The 22,019-nt window shown below is 45.5% G+C and overlaps 2 protein-coding genes across 2 annotated transcripts in view; one reads left to right on the top strand and one right to left on the bottom strand.

The window, feature by feature from the left end:
- The window catches only part of LOC143806562 (microtubule-associated serine/threonine-protein kinase 1-like), a 34,735-nt gene extending 15,596 nt beyond the window's left edge, over positions 1 to 19,139 (top strand). Inside the window, exons 5-19 of the mRNA XM_077287241.1 lie at positions 733 to 818; positions 3,720 to 3,928; positions 5,601 to 5,739; positions 5,825 to 5,957; positions 6,130 to 6,295; positions 8,330 to 8,428; positions 8,634 to 8,756; positions 8,907 to 9,007; positions 9,108 to 9,199; positions 9,562 to 9,641; positions 16,353 to 16,445; positions 16,709 to 16,801; positions 17,053 to 17,145; positions 18,213 to 18,305; positions 18,527 to 19,139. Of these exons, the coding sequence (XP_077143356.1) occupies positions 733 to 818; positions 3,720 to 3,928; positions 5,601 to 5,739; positions 5,825 to 5,957; positions 6,130 to 6,295; positions 8,330 to 8,428; positions 8,634 to 8,756; positions 8,907 to 9,007; positions 9,108 to 9,199; positions 9,562 to 9,641; positions 16,353 to 16,445; positions 16,709 to 16,801; positions 17,053 to 17,145; positions 18,213 to 18,305; positions 18,527 to 18,666 (1,740 nt within the window). The 3' untranslated portion in view covers positions 18,667 to 19,139. The remainder of the gene's footprint in view (positions 1 to 732; positions 819 to 3,719; positions 3,929 to 5,600; positions 5,740 to 5,824; positions 5,958 to 6,129; positions 6,296 to 8,329; positions 8,429 to 8,633; positions 8,757 to 8,906; positions 9,008 to 9,107; positions 9,200 to 9,561; positions 9,642 to 16,352; positions 16,446 to 16,708; positions 16,802 to 17,052; positions 17,146 to 18,212; positions 18,306 to 18,526) is intronic.
- The window catches only part of DKK3 (dickkopf Wnt signaling pathway inhibitor 3), a 109,345-nt gene that overhangs the window by 70,536 nt on the left and 16,790 nt on the right, over positions 1 to 22,019 (bottom strand). The gene's annotated exons all lie outside the window — the stretch shown is intronic.

The following is a 22,019-nucleotide window of genomic DNA, read 5'->3' as shown; positions in this document are numbered from 1 at the left end:
ATAGTGTTAGATAATAGCACTTATACTAAATGGAATCTAGCACCAGGTTTTTGCTACCCATCTGAGAGCAGCATGATGTAGGGGCAGGGACCCTGATTCCAGTCAGGTCACCTACTTTACTGGGTGGAGTAGTGTGATAAAAATCACACTTTTCTGCGGCAAATCTAGCAGAGCTCTGAATGCTGAGCCACATATAAGCCCGCCCTCATGGCTGCGCAGGAAGTGCGTCTTAGCTCTCGGCGGGAGACCCCTGGGGTTGTCATTGTCACACTGCTATAAGCGCCCCCAGGTCGTCGGTGCACATAGGAGATGAGCATTATTGCTACACATAACAGGGCTGAACCCCTGATAAGGAATAATGGAGATGCAACGAGTCTCAGAAAATGGCGCCAATTTTTTTTTCTTTTGCTTTGAAAAGCTTTGGATTTTTTAGCATTTATTTAGTGAATGTGGTAAAAAAAACAATTGTGGAATTGCACTTTTTTGCAGTTTCACCACACTTAGTATTTTTATTCCACTTTTCAGTAAAGGATATAGTAAAAGCAATGATGTAATTCAAACATAAAACTCGTCCAACAAAGAAAACAACACAACACACAACACAACAGCACTTGGCCTTACATTCAATCACTGTGAATCAGCTGGGATATAATATTGGAGGAAGAAGTTTTGTATCTGGAGCATTTTTCTTGCAACTTTTTGATCTGAATATCATTTCTTATTTTTTTACAGGGAGCGATTGAATCATTGATCCCAGCGAGAATGCCGCATATAAGCGACTTTGAAACATCCAAACTGATCGGCGCTGGAACCTTTGGGTGAGATTTCTGTTGGTATAATCCACATTGCTCAAGGTTCCCTATGACAACACTTCTGCCTCTGTGCTCGGCCAGTCAGCGTTATCATAGGGAAATGATCGGAGTCCACATCACTGTCCACATCCAATTCTCACTATTCAGCTCATTCTATACAGTGGAGCGTACGGACCTAGAACAGGTCACACTGTAAGGACCTGTGCACACATTGCAGACTTCTCGCATTTTTTTTTTTCTGCTCAGATTTGTTACTAAACCTGAGGGATTTCATGATGCCAGAAAAGTGAATGAGATTCCTGAAGTCTCATGCACACGATGCTTAGCTTTCTATTTAAATCTGCAGCTTGACAATTCTTTCAGCAGATTTCACACATAAGGGTAAGATCACACAGGGCGTTTTTGCTGCTTTTTTTTTCTGTAGCAAAACCTGATCTTCTTGGCAGGAAAGAAGCTGCCTCAAAAACGCAGGTTTAGGTGCGTTTTTTGTTGCATATTTGGTGCGCTTTTTTTTCTCTTTGTCCATGCTAATGTCCTTGGATTTTCAGCAGCAAAAACGCAGCAAATGATAATACCTGCGTTTTTGCTGTGTTTTTTTCAACACCCATTCAAGTCAATGGGTGAAAAAATGCAGCAAAAACGCTGATAGAAGTGACATGCTCTATGTCCAAAAAATGCAGCAAAGCACAAAATACTGATCAAACAAAAAACCAATGTGTGTGCATGAGATTTCTGAAATCTCATAGAATTTGCTGGTATTGTAAAAAGCAGCTGAAAATTAGCATAAAAAAATGCAGCAAAAACGCCCAGTATGAAATTACCATAATAATGAGTGGGGGAAAATCTGCAACAAAAATGCAGTTAAAAAATATAGCAGAAACGCGACAAAATGGGCCTATTTGACGCATCGTCAAAAAAATGCAGATATGGTGTAAAAATTTCTGTTGCAAATACTTAATATGGGCACATACCCTTAAGGAAAGGGATTAACATAACATATTACACTCACTTGCTCTAGACCCCAAATGTTCTTATGTTGCCACCTCCACCAGAGCTTCCTCCTCAGCAGACTTTGGTTTTTTGGGGTTCCATTATGGAGCTGATAAGAGTAATCGGCTACACACGGTCACGGGAGGATTAACACGATATTCACATCTGCACCCTCCACCATGACCGTGCGAGTCCAATCACTGGCCTCAGCACCAGAAGGGGGCGCCAGAGCATCCAAAGACTGGCACGGAGGATGGAGAACTGCAGGGATGGACAGGTGGGAGCCTCGGACAGGTGGGTAGCATGGGCTCCATTATTATTTAACTACTTCCATCCCCTCCATTTATTACGCCTTAGGCCGGGGTCACACTTGTGAGTGCAGTGTGAAAAACTCGCGTGAGTCTCTTGCCTCAATACCCGGCCGGCACTGCCGACGGCACTCTGGACCGGAGCGTTCAGCTACATAGAAATACATGCAGTCGCACACTCCGCTCCCGAGTGCCGGCGGTAGTGCCGGGTATTGAGACAAGTTTCTCGCATTGCACTCACAAGTGTGACCCCGACCTTAGGGTTTGAGAGGAGCAGAATAAACTTCTTACAGCAACTGAAGGAATTTCAATTTGGACTAAATTTTACTTGGACAGAATCGGATCTTCTGGTCAATTATAGCGAATCTGCCCAAGAAGATTCTGTCCTCTCTAAGGGCAGTCTCACACGTCCAGATAATTCCGGTACCGGAAAAATCGGTACCGGAGTTATCCGTGTCCGTGTTTCCGTGTGCTCACATGGCACATCAGTGTGGCACACGTGCGGCAGCCGTGTGCCGCCCGTGTGCCGACTGGGTACCACACGGACCGTGCAGGAGACAGCGCTAGAGATAAGCGCTGTCCCCTGCATCTGGTGCTGAAGCCGCCATTCATTCCTTCTTCCCAGCAGCGTTCGCTGGGGAGAAAGAATGAAAAATCATTGTTTTTTTTTGTTGTTGTTGTTAAACAAACTTCCCGGCAACCTCCCACCCCCTGTGCCCCCGGCCGCTGTTATTAAAATACTCACCCGGCTCCCTTGACGCTTCCTCTCCGCGCCGCAGCTTCTTCCTGTATGAGCGGTCATGTGGTACCGCTCATTACAGTCATGAATATGCGGCTCCACCCCTATGGGAGGTGGAGCCGCATATATATCACTGTAATGAGTGGCACCACGTGACCGCTCATACAGGACAAGCTGCGGCGTGGAGAGGAAGCATCGAGGGAGCCGGGTGAATATTTTAATAACAGCGGCCGGGGGCACAGGGGGTGGGAGGTTGCCAGGAAGGTTATTTTAAACAAAAAAAAAAAAATGTTTCATTCCTTCTCCCCAGCGAACGCTGCTGGAGAGAAGGGATGAATGGGGGCTTCAGCACCACAAGCTGGGGGGACAGCGCTTACTGTAGCGCTGTCTCCAGCACGGCACACGGACGGCACACGGACAGCATCCGTGTGCAGTACGTGTTTTACACGGACCCATTGACTTTAATGGTTCCGTGTGATCCGTGCGCTCCCATGAACACTGACATGTCTCCGTGTTTTTCAAACGGACACACGGTCCGTGAAAACACGCTGACATGTGCAGAGACACATTGATTTTAATGTGTCTACGTGAGTCAGTGTCTCCGGTACGTGAGGAAACTGTCACCACACGTACCGGAGCCACTGACGTGTGAAACCGGCCTAATACGACGTGTGAGGGCTCCGGCAGACATGGCATTGTGCAGATCTCCATAGCTGATCTATGCAGTGCTATATTATTCATTTCTAGAAATGTATCTCCAGTGACGGACGGACTTCAAGAAATGAGTGCAGAAGAAGATCATATAATGATTTCTATAGATGGACTGTTAATAAGGATTGATTATTTACCATGGATTGTGCTTTTCTCCAGGTTCGTCTACTTAGCGCGCCATAAAGACTTACATCAGACCTTTGCAATGAAGAAAATAGACAAGCAGAGCCTGATTACTCCAAAAAAGATGGAATTTGCTTATCTGGAAAGGGACATCTTAACATTCTCTGATTGTCCCTTTGTGGCCTCCATGCTCTGCTCCTTTCCATCTACATCTCACCTCTGTATGGTCATGGAGTATGTGGAAGGTAGGACATGTGTACTCTATTATAGTCAATCCACGTCTGCTTACATCTTATCATATCATTAGGATTTGTCCATAACCACAGAGCATTTACTATAGGTTATATATGACCTCCATGCCCAAAAATTAATTGTTCTGTGAGCAGGGGTACTATGGGGCCCATGAGCTCTAGGGGGCCCAGCATCACTTGGCATTGGGCCACATCACTCCTCCTGTCATCACAATTTCAGCATGGCCGCATCCTCAGAATGTGAATACAGCTGAACAAAATGGCGCATCAGGAAGCCGATAGCTCCAGGTCCACCATTCAGCCCGTGGTCGTGAGACTGTGGTGTGAGACACCGTACACCGCAGGGGCCAAGTAGTCACAGCACCGCGCCTGTAGTGTGGAGTCTCAGCACTCACACCGGACTGACCAGAGCAGCATGCCGTGGCAATGGGGCCAGGGGAATAGTGCTTTATTTATTGTCAGCATCTGTAGGGGCCATAATACTGATTGGGTGGCTGTGGGGGACATAGTACTGTGTGCGAGGCAATGGGAGCCTGCTAATCGATCTAATTCGATCTTATTTTAATGTATAAATATATGAGGGGACAGTACAAAGACCTTTCTGATGATCTTTTTAATCATAGACATGAGACAGGGACAAGGGGGCATCCTCTACGTCTGGAGGAAAGAAGGTTTAAGCATAATAACAGACGCGGATTCTTTACTGTAAGAGCAGTGAGACTATGGAACTCTCTGCCGTATGATGTTGTAATGAGTGATTCATTACTTAAATTTAAGAGGGGACTGGATGCCTTTCTGGAAAAGTATAATGTTACAGGGTATATACACTAGATTCCTTGATAAGGCGTTGATCCAGGGAACTAGTCTGATTGCCGTATGTGGAGTCGGGAAGGAATTTTTTTCCCCATGGTGGAGTTACTCTTTGCCACATGGTTTTTTTTTGCCTTCCTCTGGATCAACATGTTAGGGCATGTTAGGTTAGGCTATGGGTTGAACTAGATGGACTTACAGTCTTCCTTCAACCTTAATAACTATGTAACTATGTAATACCCCCAGATTGACTTGTCGACTGTGAATGCCCCTGTACAGAGTCCTCATTCTGTGTTAGGGTCCAAATTATGTGTGAGGAGCTGTGGGGGCCCTTATACTAAGTTAAGACATGTGGGGGCCATTATATTGTGTGAGAGTCTGGTTGTGCACATTATACTGAGTCTGGGGACTGTGGGCACCATCATACAGACACCGTGTATGTGGGGTGATACTGTAGGGAGGAGGATTCACTGGGGGAACCATACTCAGTGTGTTTGGGTGGGGGGCACGCTTGACGGCATCATACTTTGAAATGGCTATAAAAAGTATATTGCTGGTGAGAACACTAAGGGGTTTGGACGGATGGATGGACGGACAGACAGACAGACAGACAGACAGACAGACAGACAGACAGACAGATAGATAGATTCTTTAGCTGTAGACAAGATGTGATATCACTTTAGGTTATTAGTTACATGGACCACATTTCACCATTACTTTAGTCTAATATTATGTGCACTATTCATTATATCTGTATATATTCTCTCCTGCCAAATATCTCGGCTCACTTCCCATTATACATCACGATGATCTGCTTTATAAACAACTCACCGGTCATATTTCTTTTTTTCTACAGGTGGAGACTGTCAGACCCTATTAAACACCAGGGGTCGTTTACCTGTCCCCTTGGCCCGCTTGTACTTTGCAGAAGCGGTTGCTGCTGTAGAATACTTGCACAGCTATGGTGTGGTGCACAGAGACCTGAAGCCACAGAAGTAAGTGCCCCCTCTAGTATGATAAAGGGAGCTATCATTTATTATCAGATAGTCTGCAAGGTTAAAACCATCTTTTCTTTCACAGCCTCCTGATAACACCTGCAGGACACATTAAAGTTATTGATTTTGGTCTTTCAAAACTTGGTGTCATGATACCAGAAAACAACAACTACAAGCAATCAGCAGAAGAGATCAGCAGAGAGTTCAAGGACCATGAGGTGGGCATCACTTACAGAAACACAGCTTGTTCTTTACTAATCCATCACACTGTTGTTTCTTCTCTGCATTCTTCATTTCTAGAGATCTTTTCCGCTGATATTTTATCTTCTGTCATTGTGTTTTTATGGTGAGAACTTCTCAATCTCATCTCTTTTTTCTGTTGGTTTGCAGGTCTGCGGCACCAGATATTATATGGCCCCAGAGGTCATCCTGAAACAAGGCTATGGAAGACCTGTTGACTGGTGGTCAATGGGGATCACACTATATCAATTTCTTGTGGGATTTGTACCATTTTATGGGAATTCCCGAACTGAGATTTTTAAAAATATTGTCGATGGTAAGTGGAATAATCCAATCATTGCTTTGGTTGGTTACATTTGTTTACTTACCGTATATACTCGAGTATAACCGGACCCGAGTATAAGCTGACCCCCCTAATTTTGCCACAAAAACTGGGAAAACTTAATGACTCGAGTATAAGCCTAGGGTGGAAAATGCAGCAGCTACTGGTAAATTTCAAAAATAAAAATAGATACCAATAAAAGTAAAATTAATTGAGATATCAGTAGTTTAAGTGTTTTTGAATATCCATATTGAATCAGGAGCCCCATATAATGCTCCATACAGTTTATGATGGGCTCCATGAGATGCTCCATATTAAAATATGCCCCATATAATGCTGCACAAATGTTGATTATGACCCCATAAGATGCTCCGTAGACACATTTGCCCCGTATAATGCTCCACAAATGTGGATTATGGCCCCATAAGATGTTCCATACAGATATTTGCCCCATATAATGCTGCACATAGCCCCATAAGATGCTCCATACAGATATTTGCCCCATATAATGCTGCACATAGCCCCATAAGATGCTCCATACAGATATTTGCCACATATAATGCTGCACATGGCCCCATACAGATATTTGCCCCATATAATGCTGCACATGGCCCCATAAGATGCTCCATACAGATATTTGCCCCATATAATGCTGCACATTGCTCCATACAGATATTTGCCCCATATAATGCTGCACATGGCCCCATAAGATGCTCTATACAGATAATTGCCCCATATAATGCTGCACATGGCCCCATACAGATATTTGCCCCATATAATGCTGCACATGGCCCCATAAGATGCTCCATACAGATATTTGCCCCATATAATGCTGCACATAGCCCCATAAGATGCTCCATACAGATATTTGCCACATATAATGCTGCACATGGCCCCATACAGATATTTGCCCCATATAATGCTGCACATGGCCCCATTAGATGCTCCATACAGATATTTGCCCCATATAATGCTGCACATTGCTCCATACAGATATTTGCCCCATATAATGCTGCACATGGCCCCATAAGATGCTCCATACAGATAATTGCCCCATATAATGCTGCACATGGCCCCATACAGATATTTGCCCCATATAATGCTGCACATGGCCCCATAAGATGCTCCATACAGATATGTGCCCCATATATTGCTGCACATGGCCCCATACAGATATTTGCCCCATATAATGCTGCACATGGCCCCATTAGATGCTTCATACAGATATTTGCCCCATATAATGCTGCACATGGCCCCATTAGATGCTCCATACAGATATTTGCCCCATATAACGCTGCACATGGCCCCATAAGATGCTCCATACAGACATTTGCCCCATATGCTGTTGCTGCGATTAAAAAAATAAAAAATTACATACTCACCTCTCAGGCCCCGGCACTTGCTATATTCACCTGCTCCCCGTTCCACCACCGACCGCCGCTGTCTTCCCAGTCATCTGCACTGACGTTCAGGCAGAGGGCGGGGCGCACTAATCGCATCATCGCACCCTCTGACCTGCGTGTCACTGCAGAGGACGCAGAAGGCACAGCGGTGCCGACGGTGGAACGGGGAGCAGGTGAATATCATGCACTGAGTTATACTCACCTGCTCCTGGCGCGGTCCCTGCATGTCCCTGGTTCTCCGGCGCCGGCAGCTTCTTCCTGTAGTCAGCAGTCACATGGTACCGCTCATTACAGTAATGAATATGCAGCTCCACCCCTATGGGAGTAGAGCCGGGTCCATATTCATTACTGTAATGAGCGGTACCATGTGACCGCTCACTACAGGAAGAAGCTGCCTGCGCCGGGGAACCAGGGACTGCGCCAGGAGCAGGTGAGTATTATTACACAGCTCCGCTCCCCCTCCCCTGCCGACCCCTGGGTATGACTCGAGTATAAGCCGAGAGGGGCAATTTCAGCCTAACAAAGTGGGCTGAAAATCTCGGCTTATACTAGAGTATATACGGTATTTATTTAGCTTTATCTTATAATAAAGATGTTTTATTTTCTGTAATTTTCTATATAACAGGACACGTACGTAGGTATTGTAATCCCATTCCTCCGTTTGATGCTCAGTGCCTCATCAATGAACTGCTAAGAAAAAATCCTGAACACAGACTTGGGACAGGTAATAATTTGTTTATTACAGAAAGGAATTATCGCTCATGTCTATGAGAATCAGCACTTCTCTATCAGCTCATCCATTTCTAATTCTTCATAAAATGACTTTCAGAAAATTTCCTTCATGTTTGCTCAGAAACGTCATTCGTTCAGATTAAGATACGGAACAGTCTCTGACAATATCCGCAACACTTTTGTTTTGTATTTTCCAGCAGGAGCATTTGAGATCAAGGGTCATCCATTCCTGAATGGCTTAGACTTTGACAACCTTCTAAGTCAGAAGCCGGAGCATGTTCCTCAGCTTGCATCAAACATGTACACAAGCTTCTCTATCAGTAAGTAGAAGGAGACGTCATCTAGACTAAGCAGCTGCTTGTCTTGTCTATCATAGTTTGAGACATTCGGTTCCCATTAATATTACGGGTAAATGGTGACTGTGTTATACTGACAACCTCTAATAATACTTCATTACCTATGTGTTGTAGATCACTCTGATATAAACAAACATCTGATCTCAGAGGATGAGGAGGACAATGAGAGCTTTGTCTACCAAAATTTTACATCTTCTTCTGAATGGCTTTCTAAAGTAAGTATGAGAACAAATACAAAAAATGTAAAAAAAAAAAAAAACATCTAAAAGTAAGAAAAAAAAAAGTATTTCATATCTTCTTGTTGTCCGAAATTAGCTCTGTACCACCTCTACCAGGAGGATGAATAATGAGGATCCCAAGTCACCTGCAGAATTTACCCAAGCATCCTGCACAAGCATCTTAGAAATGTGAGTAGATTATATTGTCATTACTTGCAGTCCCAGGCTGATATATGTGTACAACTCCAAATATAGGACATAAATACCATAATATAAATTACAGCATCCATCGCCCCATGATTAGCAGTCATTAGGCCAGTCATACACTTTTAGTACTGCCCACACTGTAGGGTGCGTAGTAAAATACATGCCAGCCATTGTTTGTAGTTGTTTTTTGCTTTGCTCTATAAAAGGTAGATTTAAGCACGAAACCTTCCCCACTATAACTCTCATATGTCCTAATAGGCCTTATAGTCGGTGTTAAACTACTGAGGCAACCCCTTTTATACTGCATTTACTTGTGATTTACACGTTTTTCTTCTTCCAAACAGGCAGAAAGAATCTTTTCCTGCATCTATTAGTATTACAGACGATGCTTTTACCAGTTTGCCATTCTCGTCCCTATTGTTAGGTATGTATGGAGCGCCCCCACACCGCCGCAGGGCCGAGGGGTACCCGGAGCCGGGCCTCTGGGTCTCAGTCTCGGGGTTGTCACGGTGGCTAGACCCGGTCCGTGGCCCTGTCCGTCAGTGGGGGACGTCCGGTGAAATAGGTGGTAGTAATGATAGAGGTGGAACGGTGCAGTTGTGGGGTGTAAGTCGCGGTAAATAACGAGGACACCAGGTTGCAGTCTCTTTACCTCTTTACTGGAGATCTCTGAGTCCTCAGTCCGGAACACGGTTCACCAGGCTACGCAAGTCCGGCCGGTCCAATGGCACCTCCAGAGTTCTCCTCTCAGGTGGAAATCTGTGCCTTCCTTCTAGCGCTATGTGTTGTAGTCCTTCCCTGCTGTGCTTACGGAAAGTAACCCCACAACGGTTGTGTCTGTTTCTTAAGTTCCCTCACAACTCGATTTGATGTTCCTCTGCAATCCACCCCTTCCCTGTATTCAGGTTGGAATGGCACCCGTTTGTCAGGTAGGCCTGGAGTTCTTCCGGGACCCTAGAGTCGCCCCTCTCCCGCAATTGCCCCCCAAGACTTCATAGGTGATATGTGGTAGACAGCCCGCCTGAGACCGACTGTCCTGCCGCTGTTTGGAGTATGGCTTGAAGCTGTATTCTAATCCACTCCCTCGGCGTTCCGGCCACCGGTATTGCGCCTCAGCAGGGTGCTGCCTCTTTCAACAAAACCCCTGCTGGTATTCTCCTTCTGCTTGATCTCGTTTCTCACTCAGCACAATCTATCTCGCTTCTAGTCCTTTCTTGAGTCCCGCCGCTTCCAGGAGCCTGCGCGGACCCGTTACGTTCTTTCAATGCCAAGCCTCTGCCAGGATCCCACCCCTGGCAGAGACCCTACAGTCTCTCCCTTCACAACACCCCCTGCCACAGGGTGTTGCTCCGTTCAATCCCGTCAGCGTTCTCTCTAACTTTCTGCCTGACCCCCAGTTTACCCACTATGGTGGGGAGTGGCCTAATGAATAGCACCCTTAGCTCCCCCCGGAGGCCCAGCTGTGAAATATATTGGTGTCTGTGATACCTGATTGGAGGAACTCCTTCGGTGCCATCGAACGTACCATGGCTCCCCTTAGCGGCGAAGCCACAGTACTGCAACGACCAGAACTCTGGGGCGCTGCACTCCCCCCTGGTTAAACACAGTACTCCGGGACTGGGAAGAAAAACAACAATACAGATTAGTAAACAGACATACAATTTTGTTGAGTGCAAAACAATAAGTATACTTGAACAGGCTTCCCTTTATGGGAGGTGAGGACACTTTTAACGTTACAAACATGGTCAACCTTATAAATTACAGGCTATGCATAACTCCTGTTACCCAACCGGGTATTCTACTTAGTGCAAATTCTGGAACTATAAATTAACATTGCCTTTAAGAAACATACACTCTTAGTTTACCAAAGGCCTTCCTATAATCACATTACAGGGTAAGGTAACTTCACATTCTCCTACTTTGAACCTGCAGGACCGCCTGTCCCTATGGCACCAGACCTACTGCCTCTCCTTTCTTTTACAGGACCGCCCTGTTCATCCAGGGCCTACTGCCTTTCTCTACTATACATGGTATAGACATAACATTCCTTTCGTTTAAAGAACTCTGAGCCAGCTCTACTCGGCTCCTTTAAGGACTCACTCTCTAACCCCTACGGGTTCACTCTCTGTCCTTAGTAACAAAGTAACTTTCAATGGGGACGCGGGGTTTACCTTCTATCCTCACCTTCATTATTACTTTGCTTACTTTCAACTATGCAGACCTCAATCTCTACCCCTACGGGCTCTCTGCATCTTTTCTTTCTGCAAACATTATTTAGACATTTCAACAAATTCAACACATATAACTTAGCATGTAAAACAGTTACATTTCTTTTCAAGGCATCATTATGGCATTACTGTTCTGCAACAGTATCTCTCTCAAGTTCAGTTTCTCACATCCCCTTTAAGAGGAGACCAAGTCTTTCTAAGGTAGCTCGTCTTCTCAGCCTACCGGCCCATGCAAAGGTTCCAGCATGGTATCTTCGCAAAGTGTCTTTAACTAGAACCGGTAGGAAAGGTATCTTCACAAAGTGTCTTTGGCTCAAACAAATAGGGCAAATATCTTCGCAAAGTGTCTTTGGCTAAAACCAGTAGGGAGCACCTTTAAGAAGGTGCAAACTATTTACAAGGGAAGTTCGAATCATGCACAGTCCATGATTTCTGCAGTTCTTTAAACTTGTGCAAAAATTTTAGAAAAACTCAGAACAAACACAGGGATCCCGGGTCAACAAAGGGATCCATTAACCCTGGGCGGGTTTAGCAGCAATAGGAACAAAAGAACAAACAGTAACTATTTACATTTTCATGGTATCGAGGTTTATTCTTTTTCAGGCGGCTCGGGTTCCTGAACCCTGGCCACTGTAGCACGGACACCAGCGGCAAGCTCCGCAGGGACCACCTGGTCGCCTGCTGTCTGAATTTGAAGCCTAACTCTGTCGGCAAGTTCAGGAGCTGCCACAAAGCGTACAGTAGAAACAGTAACAAGATCTGGCAGCCCTGGATTGACCACAGTTGGGGCCGCAGGTGCCGTTCTCTCAGACTCGCATCGCTGAACTTTCCGGGCACGCCATCCTTGTGTGTTCCAGTGGCGGGTATATGTCACCTGATCCCCCTCCCGGAGTGGTTCACCTTCTCGATCACAGCAGGGGGTCTCCACATCGTAGCCGGCAACGAAGATGCCAGTAGGTAGACCCGACTCCCAAATGGAACCCCACCCCTTCTTTGGGTGGAATGCCGCCACCGTCCCTCGCCTGACAGCATCCGTCCCATCATAGATCATTTTTTTACTCTGCAGTTCCCGTTTTTCAACTTCAGTGCGCTGCCCCCAATGCTGGAGCACGCATTGTTTGTATTGGTCCCAGGTAAGTATCGCAATAGTGAGACCTTCCATTGGAATCCCATCCTGCTCGACCCAGGGAACATCCCATCGGAACATCACCCCTCCTGGGTCCATTTCTATGGGCTCTCCCCACCTGGTTGGCAATGGTGGTAACAACTTCCCCAACGCACCGGGGGTGAGAACCGCTCGGTCGATTGTAAACGCGGGGTTACTGTTGTGGGGAGGATCGGTCGGGAGAGCAGAACCGTCCAGGGGAGTAGGGGCGCCGCCCATACCTGCGCCTGATGTGGTTCCATCGGTGCCGCTCCGGTCCGTTAACAAAGACGCTGGAATCTGCTGCAGCCCGGACCGGGGCTCCTCCAATGGGATGCTCGGATTCGGCTCCGCTGGCTGTGGTTCCTCCTCCTCTAACTCCGAGGTCGGGATTGGTGGACGTAACTCCGCTGTTGGGTCCGCAGGCTTCCGGTCCATCTCCGGTGAAGAAGGGCAGGCCGGAACTGCTTCTTCCTCGCTCAGGCACTCGCCGTTCATCATCGCTGCCTGATAATCGGTGGCAGTGCATGCACCTAACTCCGCCATTTCTCCGAGGTTGGGCTTCTCCGTCACCCGCTTCTCGCCGTTGCATATCAAGGGGTGTTTCTCTTCTGCTTTGGGGCAGGTCATTCCTCTGCAGCCAGAAGTGCAGGGGGCGGTAGCCATTTCTCGCGCCACACTGGGAGTCTCCGCCCATAACACGCCCTCCTTCCCCTTGGGTGTAGCAATGGCGGCGCCTTTTGGCGGGAACTTTTGGCGGCTAATGGCGCAGCACAGTCTTACAATAAAGTACAGTCCAAGCACAGTAAATCACAGTCTCTAGGCACACATGACCTGATTCTTCAGGCTTAAGTAGATCCTGTTCGTGACGCCATGTTTGGAGCGCCCCCACACCGCCGCAGGGCCGAGGGGTACCCGGAGCCGGGCCTCTGGGTCTCAGTCTCGGGGTTGTCACGGTGGCTAGACCCGGTCCGTGGCCCTGTCCGTCAGTGGGGGACGTCCGGTGAAATAGGTGGTAGTAATGATAGAGGTGGAACGGTGCAGTTGTGGGGTGTAAGTCGCGGTAAATAACGAGGACACCAGGTTGCAGTCTCTTTACCTCTTTACTGGAGATCTCTGAGTCCTCAGTCCGGAACACGGTTCACCAGGCTACGCAAGTCCGGCCGGTCCAATGGCACCTCCAGAGTTCTCCTCTCAGGTGGAAATCTGTGCCTTCCTTCTAGCGCTATGTGTTGTAGTCCTTCCCTGCTGTGCTTACGGAAAGTAACCCCACAACGGTTGTGTCTGTTTCTTAAGTTCCCTCACAACTCGATTTGATGTTCCTCTGCAATCCACCCCTTCCCTGTATTCAGGTTGGAATGGCACCCGTTTGTCAGGTAGGCCTGGAGTTCTTCCGGGACCCTAGAGTCGCCCCTCTCCCGCAATTGCCCCCCAAGACTTCATAGGTGATATGTGGTAGACAGCCCGCCTGAGACCGACTGTCCTGCCGCTGTTTGGAGTATGGCTTGAAGCTGTATTCTAATCCACTCCCTCGGCGTTCCGGCCACCGGTATTGCGCCTCAGCAGGGTGCTGCCTCTTTCAACAAAACCCCTGCTGGTATTCTCCTTCTGCTTGATCTCGTTTCTCACTCAGCACAATCTATCTCGCTTCTAGTCCTTTCTTGAGTCCCGCCGCTTCCAGGAGCCTGCGCGGACCCGTTACGTTCTTTCAATGCCAAGCCTCTGCCAGGATCCCACCCCTGGCAGAGACCCTACAGTCTCTCCCTTCACAACACCCCCTGCCACAGGGTGTTGCTCCGTTCAATCCCGTCAGCGTTCTCTCTAACTTTCTGCCTGACCCCCAGTTTACCCACTATGGTGGGGAGTGGCCTAATGAATAGCACCCTTAGCTCCCCCCGGAGGCCCAGCTGTGAAATATATTGGTGTCTGTGATACCTGATTGGAGGAACTCCTTCGGTGCCATCGAACGTACCATGGCTCCCCTTAGCGGCGAAGCCACAGTACTGCAACGACCAGAACTCTGGGGCGCTGCATGTACATGTCTACAACACTACAAATGAGAATGTTGACTTCCGCTCAATTATTTCCACATGATTTTTCTGTAAGGCTACTTTCACACTAGCGTCGTACTCGGCCCGTCGCAGTGCGTCGGGCCGACGTACCGACGCTAGCGTTGTTTGCGCTGCACAACGGGTGCAGCGGATGCTGATTTTCAGCGCATTGTGAGGTGAGGGGGCGGAGTTCCGGCCGCGCATGCGCGGTCGTAAAATATGTTTTCGACGCAGCAAAAAACGTTGCAAGCAACGTTTTTTGCTGCCGACGGTCCGCCACAACACGACGCAACCGTCGCATGACGGTTGCGACGTGTGTCAATGCGTCGCAATGCGTCGCTAATGTTAGTCAATGGGGAAAAAACGCATCCTGCAGACACCAACGACGCATTGCGACGTAGTGCAAAAAACGCTAGTGTGAAAGTACCCTAATTGGTCTCCTATGCTGTCCATGTTTCATGGATCCCAATTATGTTGCCCATAGACTCATACATTTCGCCAATTTTGTACAGTTTTCCCAGATTACCAGGTCATTCATCTGGAGCAGATGTTGGGATGGTCGCATGTATGATGGATGACAATGAGCGCTGACTTCTGTATGATAACATTCCTCGGCTGTTTGTGCACAATAGTATCATGTAATAAGGCATCCCTTTACTTACATTGCGCTGGTGAACAGAGATTTTGGTGCCAACAATGTCTTAACGGTTTTATATTAAGTTTATGGTGCTGATTAAAAATATTTTTTTGGTTTTGCCAGATTGGCTCTAGTTTTTTAAATAATTAATAGTTAATTAAAATAAAATTCTGGCCTCGAAAAGTTGCTTTTATAGCATTGTAAGCCTACACATTGAAATACAAAATAATTTCATAGGATATTTCATTACCTAGGAAATCGTTATTTTTATGGATGAACTATTGTCACGCTGTGACAGTTTACAGTAGCAAAAGGGATCTCAAACTGTTCCTGGAACCTCAATTATTCGAGTCCCAGGGGTACTCTTGAAGGTAGAGAGACCTGAGTCTATGCCAGCTTAGAAATGGTCATTAATGCGACACAAACAAATGGGAGATCTGCGGTTCACAATACGTAGTGATCTTCTAACCCCAGATCTCCCAGGAGGACGAGACACACTCTTGCCAATTATCTCAAAAACTAGAACCAATTCAGCAAAAGTAATGCTGATCCCTGGACCTTCACGAAAGAAACACCAGGCATTACCCTATTTGTTATATTTCCCCCTCCAGAAGGGGTTAAATGGTGGGAATATATCTTTCTCTCAGTTTTTTTCCATTGTATGTACTCACAAGTGCTTTGCAGGTAGTTGGCTAGCAAACCTGGCCAGTCAGGGGACCATAGCAGGGGACGGATAGGTTTCCTTCCCTTGTGAACAGTCTCTGATTGGTGTATGTATTAGTAAATAAAGAGGGAGAGGGGGATAAAAGAGTGGAGCGCCAGAGATCCGTGCCCGACCTTCAGCGTTTTCCTAGCAGAAGTGCTGCCCCAGCCTTCATTTTGTCACGGCCTTAGGGTTAGTCATTGAGGTATCTGAATAAACAGAAAGTTGGGTTTAATGGGATTGAGCCTTTTGGCCAAGCTAAAACCCTAAATGCATAAGAAAAACCTTGACACCTGACATTTTATTTATGTAGCAGATCCTAAAAGAGTATTCTGTTACTAAACTAAGAGTATGTTTTTACTTTCTGATCAGAAAATGAAGCTCACAAGGATAGAAAATCTTCAATTTATTTGAGTATAGAGCAACAAAACTCAGAAAATGAAGAAATAGGGGAAAAGAGACAAGGTAAGTGTGAGAATCAGCTGTATGTTGTGTGATGTCAGTCAGTGAGAATAACTCATGTGGGGCAGATGACATCTGTCAGTGATGGGATATGTATGATGGCTGACAATGATCCCTGGCCTCTGTATAAGATTTCTCTGTCGTTCAGCCACAGTGACCGCACAATAGTATCATACCATAAGTCGTCACTTTACTTACATTATGGATACAAAGCAGATCCTATAAAAATACATTGTTACTAAGAGATTTGTTTACTTTCTGAACAGAGATTCCAGCTCCCGAGGAAAATAAATCTTCAATTTATTTGAGTATAGAGCAACAAAGCTCAGAAAATGAAGAAATGGAGGAAAAGAGACCAGGTAAGTGTGAGAATCAGCTGTATGTTGTGTGATGTCAGTCAGTGAGAATAACTCATGTGGGGCAGATGACATCTGTCAGTGATGGGATATGTATGATGGCTGACAGTGATCCCTGACCTCTGTATAAGATTCCTCTGTCGTTCAGCCACAGTGACCGCCAATAGTATCATGTGCTTTACTTACATTATGGATACAAAGCAGATTCTATAAGAATACATTGTTACTAAGAGATTTGTTTACTTTCTGATCAGAAATTCCAGCTCCTGAGGAAACAAACTCTTCAATTTATTTGAGTATAGAGCAACAAAGCTCAGAAAATGAAGAAAAGGAGGAAACGAGACAAGGTAAGTGCGAGAATCAGCTCAATGTTGTGTGATGTCAGTGAGAAGAATTCATGTGGAGCAGATGTTAGTAGAGATGGGTGGACGCGTGGATGTTCGGGTCCCTTGGTTTCAGCGAAACTTTATAAAAAAGTTTGGTTTAGTACCAGAATAGTACCTGAACGTAATCCTGATACGGATGGTTCGAAACCCATTCCCGTGAATGGGAGACACAAACATCCCGCGGTTCCCATGCCATCCTCTGTGTGACAGCATGGGAAACACTGGCTCTGACTGGTGGCAATCATACTGAATCACCGCCAGTCAGAGCCCAAGGGCATTGCTGACCGCTGTGGGTTCCCACGCGGTCACACAGGACATGTGAGTGTGCGTCTGTTACTGGCAGTGAAAAAATTACCGTCGGTCAGGTGCCAGCTGATAACTACTACTATCATCAGCGTTGCCTGCTCTGCTGAGAGCAGCAAGAGCAGGCATTACTGATGATAGTATTCACCAGCCGATGCGTGTACCAGCCAGAACACAATGACAGTAGTGTGTGAATCCAGCTGCTGACATTAGTAACCTTATCCAGGATCATTGTGGGACATGGGATCGATTTACGGTTGATCCCTTTGGATTATTATTTTTTTTAAAGGTAAAAAATGGGTAAAAGAGGGTTGTCGAGTGCTTTTTATAATTAAAGGACTTTTCATCTAATGGATGCACCTTTTTTTCGGGCGGCTGTGGGATGCTTTCTTTAGGCTGGGGAGGGCCAAATATCCACAGAGTTTCCCAGCCTGAGAATACTAGCTGTCTGCTTTACATTGGCTGGCTATCAAAAATAGGGGTGACCCCACGCCGTTTTTAAAAAAAAATAATAATTTATTTAAATAATTAAAAAAACTGTCAATCATAAATGATCCCTGATCTCTTTATGAATAAGATTTCTCTGCCGTTTGGCCACAGTGACTGCACAATAGTGACATGTCATAAGTCGTCCCTTTACTTAACGTTATACATACAAAGCAGATACTATAAGAATACATTGTTACTGTGTTACTGTTGTTTTTTGTTTTTTACATTCTGCTCAGATATTCCAGTTCACGAGGACAGAAAATCTTTGATACCTTTGAGTAGAGCGCAACAAAGCTCAGAAAATGAAGAAAAGGAGGAAAAGAGACAAGGTAAGTGTGAGAATCAGCTCAGCGTTGTGTGATGTCAGTGAGAATAATTCATGTGGAGAAGATATTATCCGTCAGTGATGGGATTGTCCCATGTATGATGACTGACAGTGAACCCTGGCTTCTATATAGTAAGATTCCTTGTTCGGCCGCAGTGACCGCACAGTAGCATCATGTAATATGGAGTCCCGTCACTTACAATATATTTACTTCTCTTCTCACAGATTCCCTCCTCCACAAGATCTTATCATCCGGCTGGCGTGGATTATCCAGTGCTGCTAGTGCATTTGCATGTTGTTACTGTTGCTCCAGGCCCCCAGAACCATCTGAAAGACTGGAAATCTCCACATCTAGCGCCCTTTAGTACAGCAGATCCACCATCACTGCTGGACCTTTATTGAAGGATCGTCACAATCTACCTGTGGCCTTCTGAGGGTTACATCTTTACCTGGACATTTTCTGCCTCTGTCACCAGGCGCTGCGGTATTCATACTGCTCGCCAGACTTGGCTTTTACTGATCACCTGGTACCTGACCCCGGCTTTGTTCCTGACTATGATTTCATCTATTGATAATGTTCCTGGATTTGTTAATCCCTTAACCTTCTATCTTATTATTATTAAAAAAATAACTAAACACCGTTACTGCTGCTCTGGTTCCTTTTCATCTTAAATTCACAACTAATTGTAAGTCACTAATTGCTCTTCTTGTCACTAAATGCATTTGCCATTATCCTGAATGCAGCAGTCAGGGTCATATTTCTGTCCAGCAGCTACACCGATGCCGCCACCTAGTACCAGTCATTGCACTCTCCCACAAAGCTCTCCACAGTGCTGCACTGTCCTACAACTCCTCCCATTTGTCACTCTACTACCATATCTACACTCCAACGAGCTAAGACTAGCATCCTCAATAATCAGGTTCTCCCACTCCCATGTCCATGACTTTTTCTGTGCTTCATCAGCTCTCAGGAGGGCTCTACTTCAGACAACCAGGATCATTCCCACTGTCCATGGATTTAAGTGTGCACTAAATACAGATAATTTTATCAGGACTATTAAGCCATCTCAGTAATCTAAATTTTGCCCACTGCACTCCCTAGCACTTAATATCTGCACATATATTGTTTGAGTACGGTGTACGAATCTTTTGCTGAGCAGTTTTTGGACAGGAGCATGAACTGGGAATTGAAACAGGACTGCATCAGTGTTTGGAAGAGAAGTAAACGAAATAAGGTAACGATGATGCATATTATAAAAATGCAGAATTTTGCAATGTCTCAAGGATAAATTATTAGTGTAATCTAATGTATATGAGGGACATAAATTCTCAATATGCTGCTGTATAAAGTTTTCATTTTCTTCCATAAAATTTCTAATAACTTCTGTGGGGGAGGTTTAAACAAAACTTAACATTGGTCCTACTTCAGTAGAGCTCAGCAAGAATAATTTATCCCAATAAAGTGTACCAGAGCTTAGAATTACCCAGCAGAAACCAAGCTCTAAAAATAGAGCTCAGCAAGACCAAAATGATTGCAGAAGAGCCTATTGGAACCCAACTTATTGTAGAAAAATTCAGAAGGACCCAAAGTAATGGAGAAAAATGTTTAGGAGGACCCAAGCTACTGCAGAAACCAGTAGTGATCAATCTACCACAATGGAGTCCAGCGGGACCCAAATGTTGCAACACAACGTATTAGGACCCAACCTACTGTAGAACAGTAGATCCGGCAGGATCCAAACTTCTGTAGACGAGCCCAACTAGACTCAGGATACTACAGCAGAACCCAAAAATGCCACAGTGGATTCCAGCAGAAACTAAACTACTGCCGGAAGGACTAAGGGTACATTTCCACTGCCGAGAGACAAATCGGTCCGTAATCTGGACCGAAAAAATGGATGTAACGTATGCGATTGTCATGCGAGTGTCATGCGAGTGCAATGTGAGTGCAATGCGATTTTTTAATCGCATCATCCGTATGACATCAGTATGACATCCGTATTGCTGTCCGATTTTTACGCACCAGTGTCCTTTGAAAAGCCGGCAAATCAGCGCCGTGTACAGTAAAATCACACTGACAGGTTAGAATAGAGTAGATATATGCACATAGAATGTGTGTATATACATATATATATGTCAGTGAGACACCTACAGGTCCTTCTCAAAAAATTAGCATATAGTGTTAAATTTCATTATTTACCATAATGTAATGATTACAATTAAACTTTCATATATTATAGATTCATTATCCACCAACTGAAATTTGTCAGGTCTTTTATTGTTTTAATACTGATGATTTTGGCATACAACTCCTGATAACCCAAAAAACCTGTCTCAATAAATTAGCATATTTCACCCGACCAATCAAATAAAAGTGTTTTTTAATACCAAACAAAAAAACCATCAAATAATAATGTTCAGTTATGCACTCAATACTTGGTCGGGAATCCTTTGGCAGAAATGACTGCTTCAATGCGGCGTGGCATGGAGGCAATCAGCCTGTGACACTGCTGAGATGTTATGGAGGCCCAGGATGCTTCAATAGCGGCCTTAAGCTCATCCAGAGTGTTGGGTCTTGCGTCTCTCAACTTTCTCTTCACAATATCCCACAGATTCTCTATGGGGTTCAGGTCAGGAGAGTTGGCAGGCCAATTGAGCACAGTAATACCATGGTCAGTAAACCATTTACCAGTGGTTTTGGCACTGTGAGCAGGTGCCAGGTCGTGCTGAAAAATGAAATCTTCATCTCCATAAAGCATTTCAGCCGATGGAAGCATGAAGTGCTCCAAAATCTCCTGATAGCTAGCTGCATTGACCCTGCCCTTGATGAAACACAGTGGACCAACACCAGCAGCTGACATGGCACCCCACACCATCACTGACTGTGGGTACTTGACACTGGACTTCAGGCATTTTGGCATTTCCTTCTCCCCAGTCTTCCTCCAGACTCTGGCACCTTGATTTCCGAATGACATGCAAAATTTGCTTTCATCAGAAAAAAGTACTTGGGACCACTTAGCAACAGTCCAGTGCTGCTTCTCTGTAGCCCAGGTCAGGCGCTTCTGCCGCTGTTTATGGTTCAAAAGTGGCTTTACCTGGGGAATGCGGCACCTGTAGCCCATTTCCTGCACACGCCTGTGCACGGTGGCTCTGGATGTTTCCACACCAGACTCAGTCCACTGCTTCCTCAGGTTCCCCAAGGTCTGGAATCGGTCCTTCTCCACAATCTTCCTCAGGGTCCGGTCACCTCTTCTCGTTGTACAGCGTTTTCTGCCACATTGTTTCCTTCCAACAGACTTACCATTGAGGTGCCTTGATACAGAACTCTGGGAACAGCCTATTTGTTGAGAAATTTCTTTCTGGGTCTTACCCTCTTGCTTGAGGGTGTCAATGATGGCCTTCTTGACATCTGTCAGGTCGCTAGTCTTACCCATGATGGGGGTTTTGAGTAATGAACCAGGCAGGGAGTTTTTAAAAGCCTCAGGTATCTTTTGCATGTGTTTAGAGTTAATTAGTTGATTCAGAAGATTAGGGTAATAGGTCATTTAGAGAACCTTTTCTTGATATGCTAATTTATTGAGACAGGTTTTTTGGGTTATCAGGAGTTGTATGCCAAAATCATCAGTATCAAAACAATAAAAGACCTGACAAATTTCAGTTGGTGGATAATGAATCTATAATATATGAAAGTTTAATTGTAATCATTACATTATGGTAA

This window comes from Ranitomeya variabilis, chromosome 2 (assembly GCF_051348905.1).
Source record: "Ranitomeya variabilis isolate aRanVar5 chromosome 2, aRanVar5.hap1, whole genome shotgun sequence".
NCBI lineage: Eukaryota > Metazoa > Chordata > Amphibia > Anura > Dendrobatidae > Ranitomeya > Ranitomeya variabilis.
Note: the sequence above shows the minus strand (reverse complement) of the source record. Positions and strands in the feature narration are given on the sequence as shown.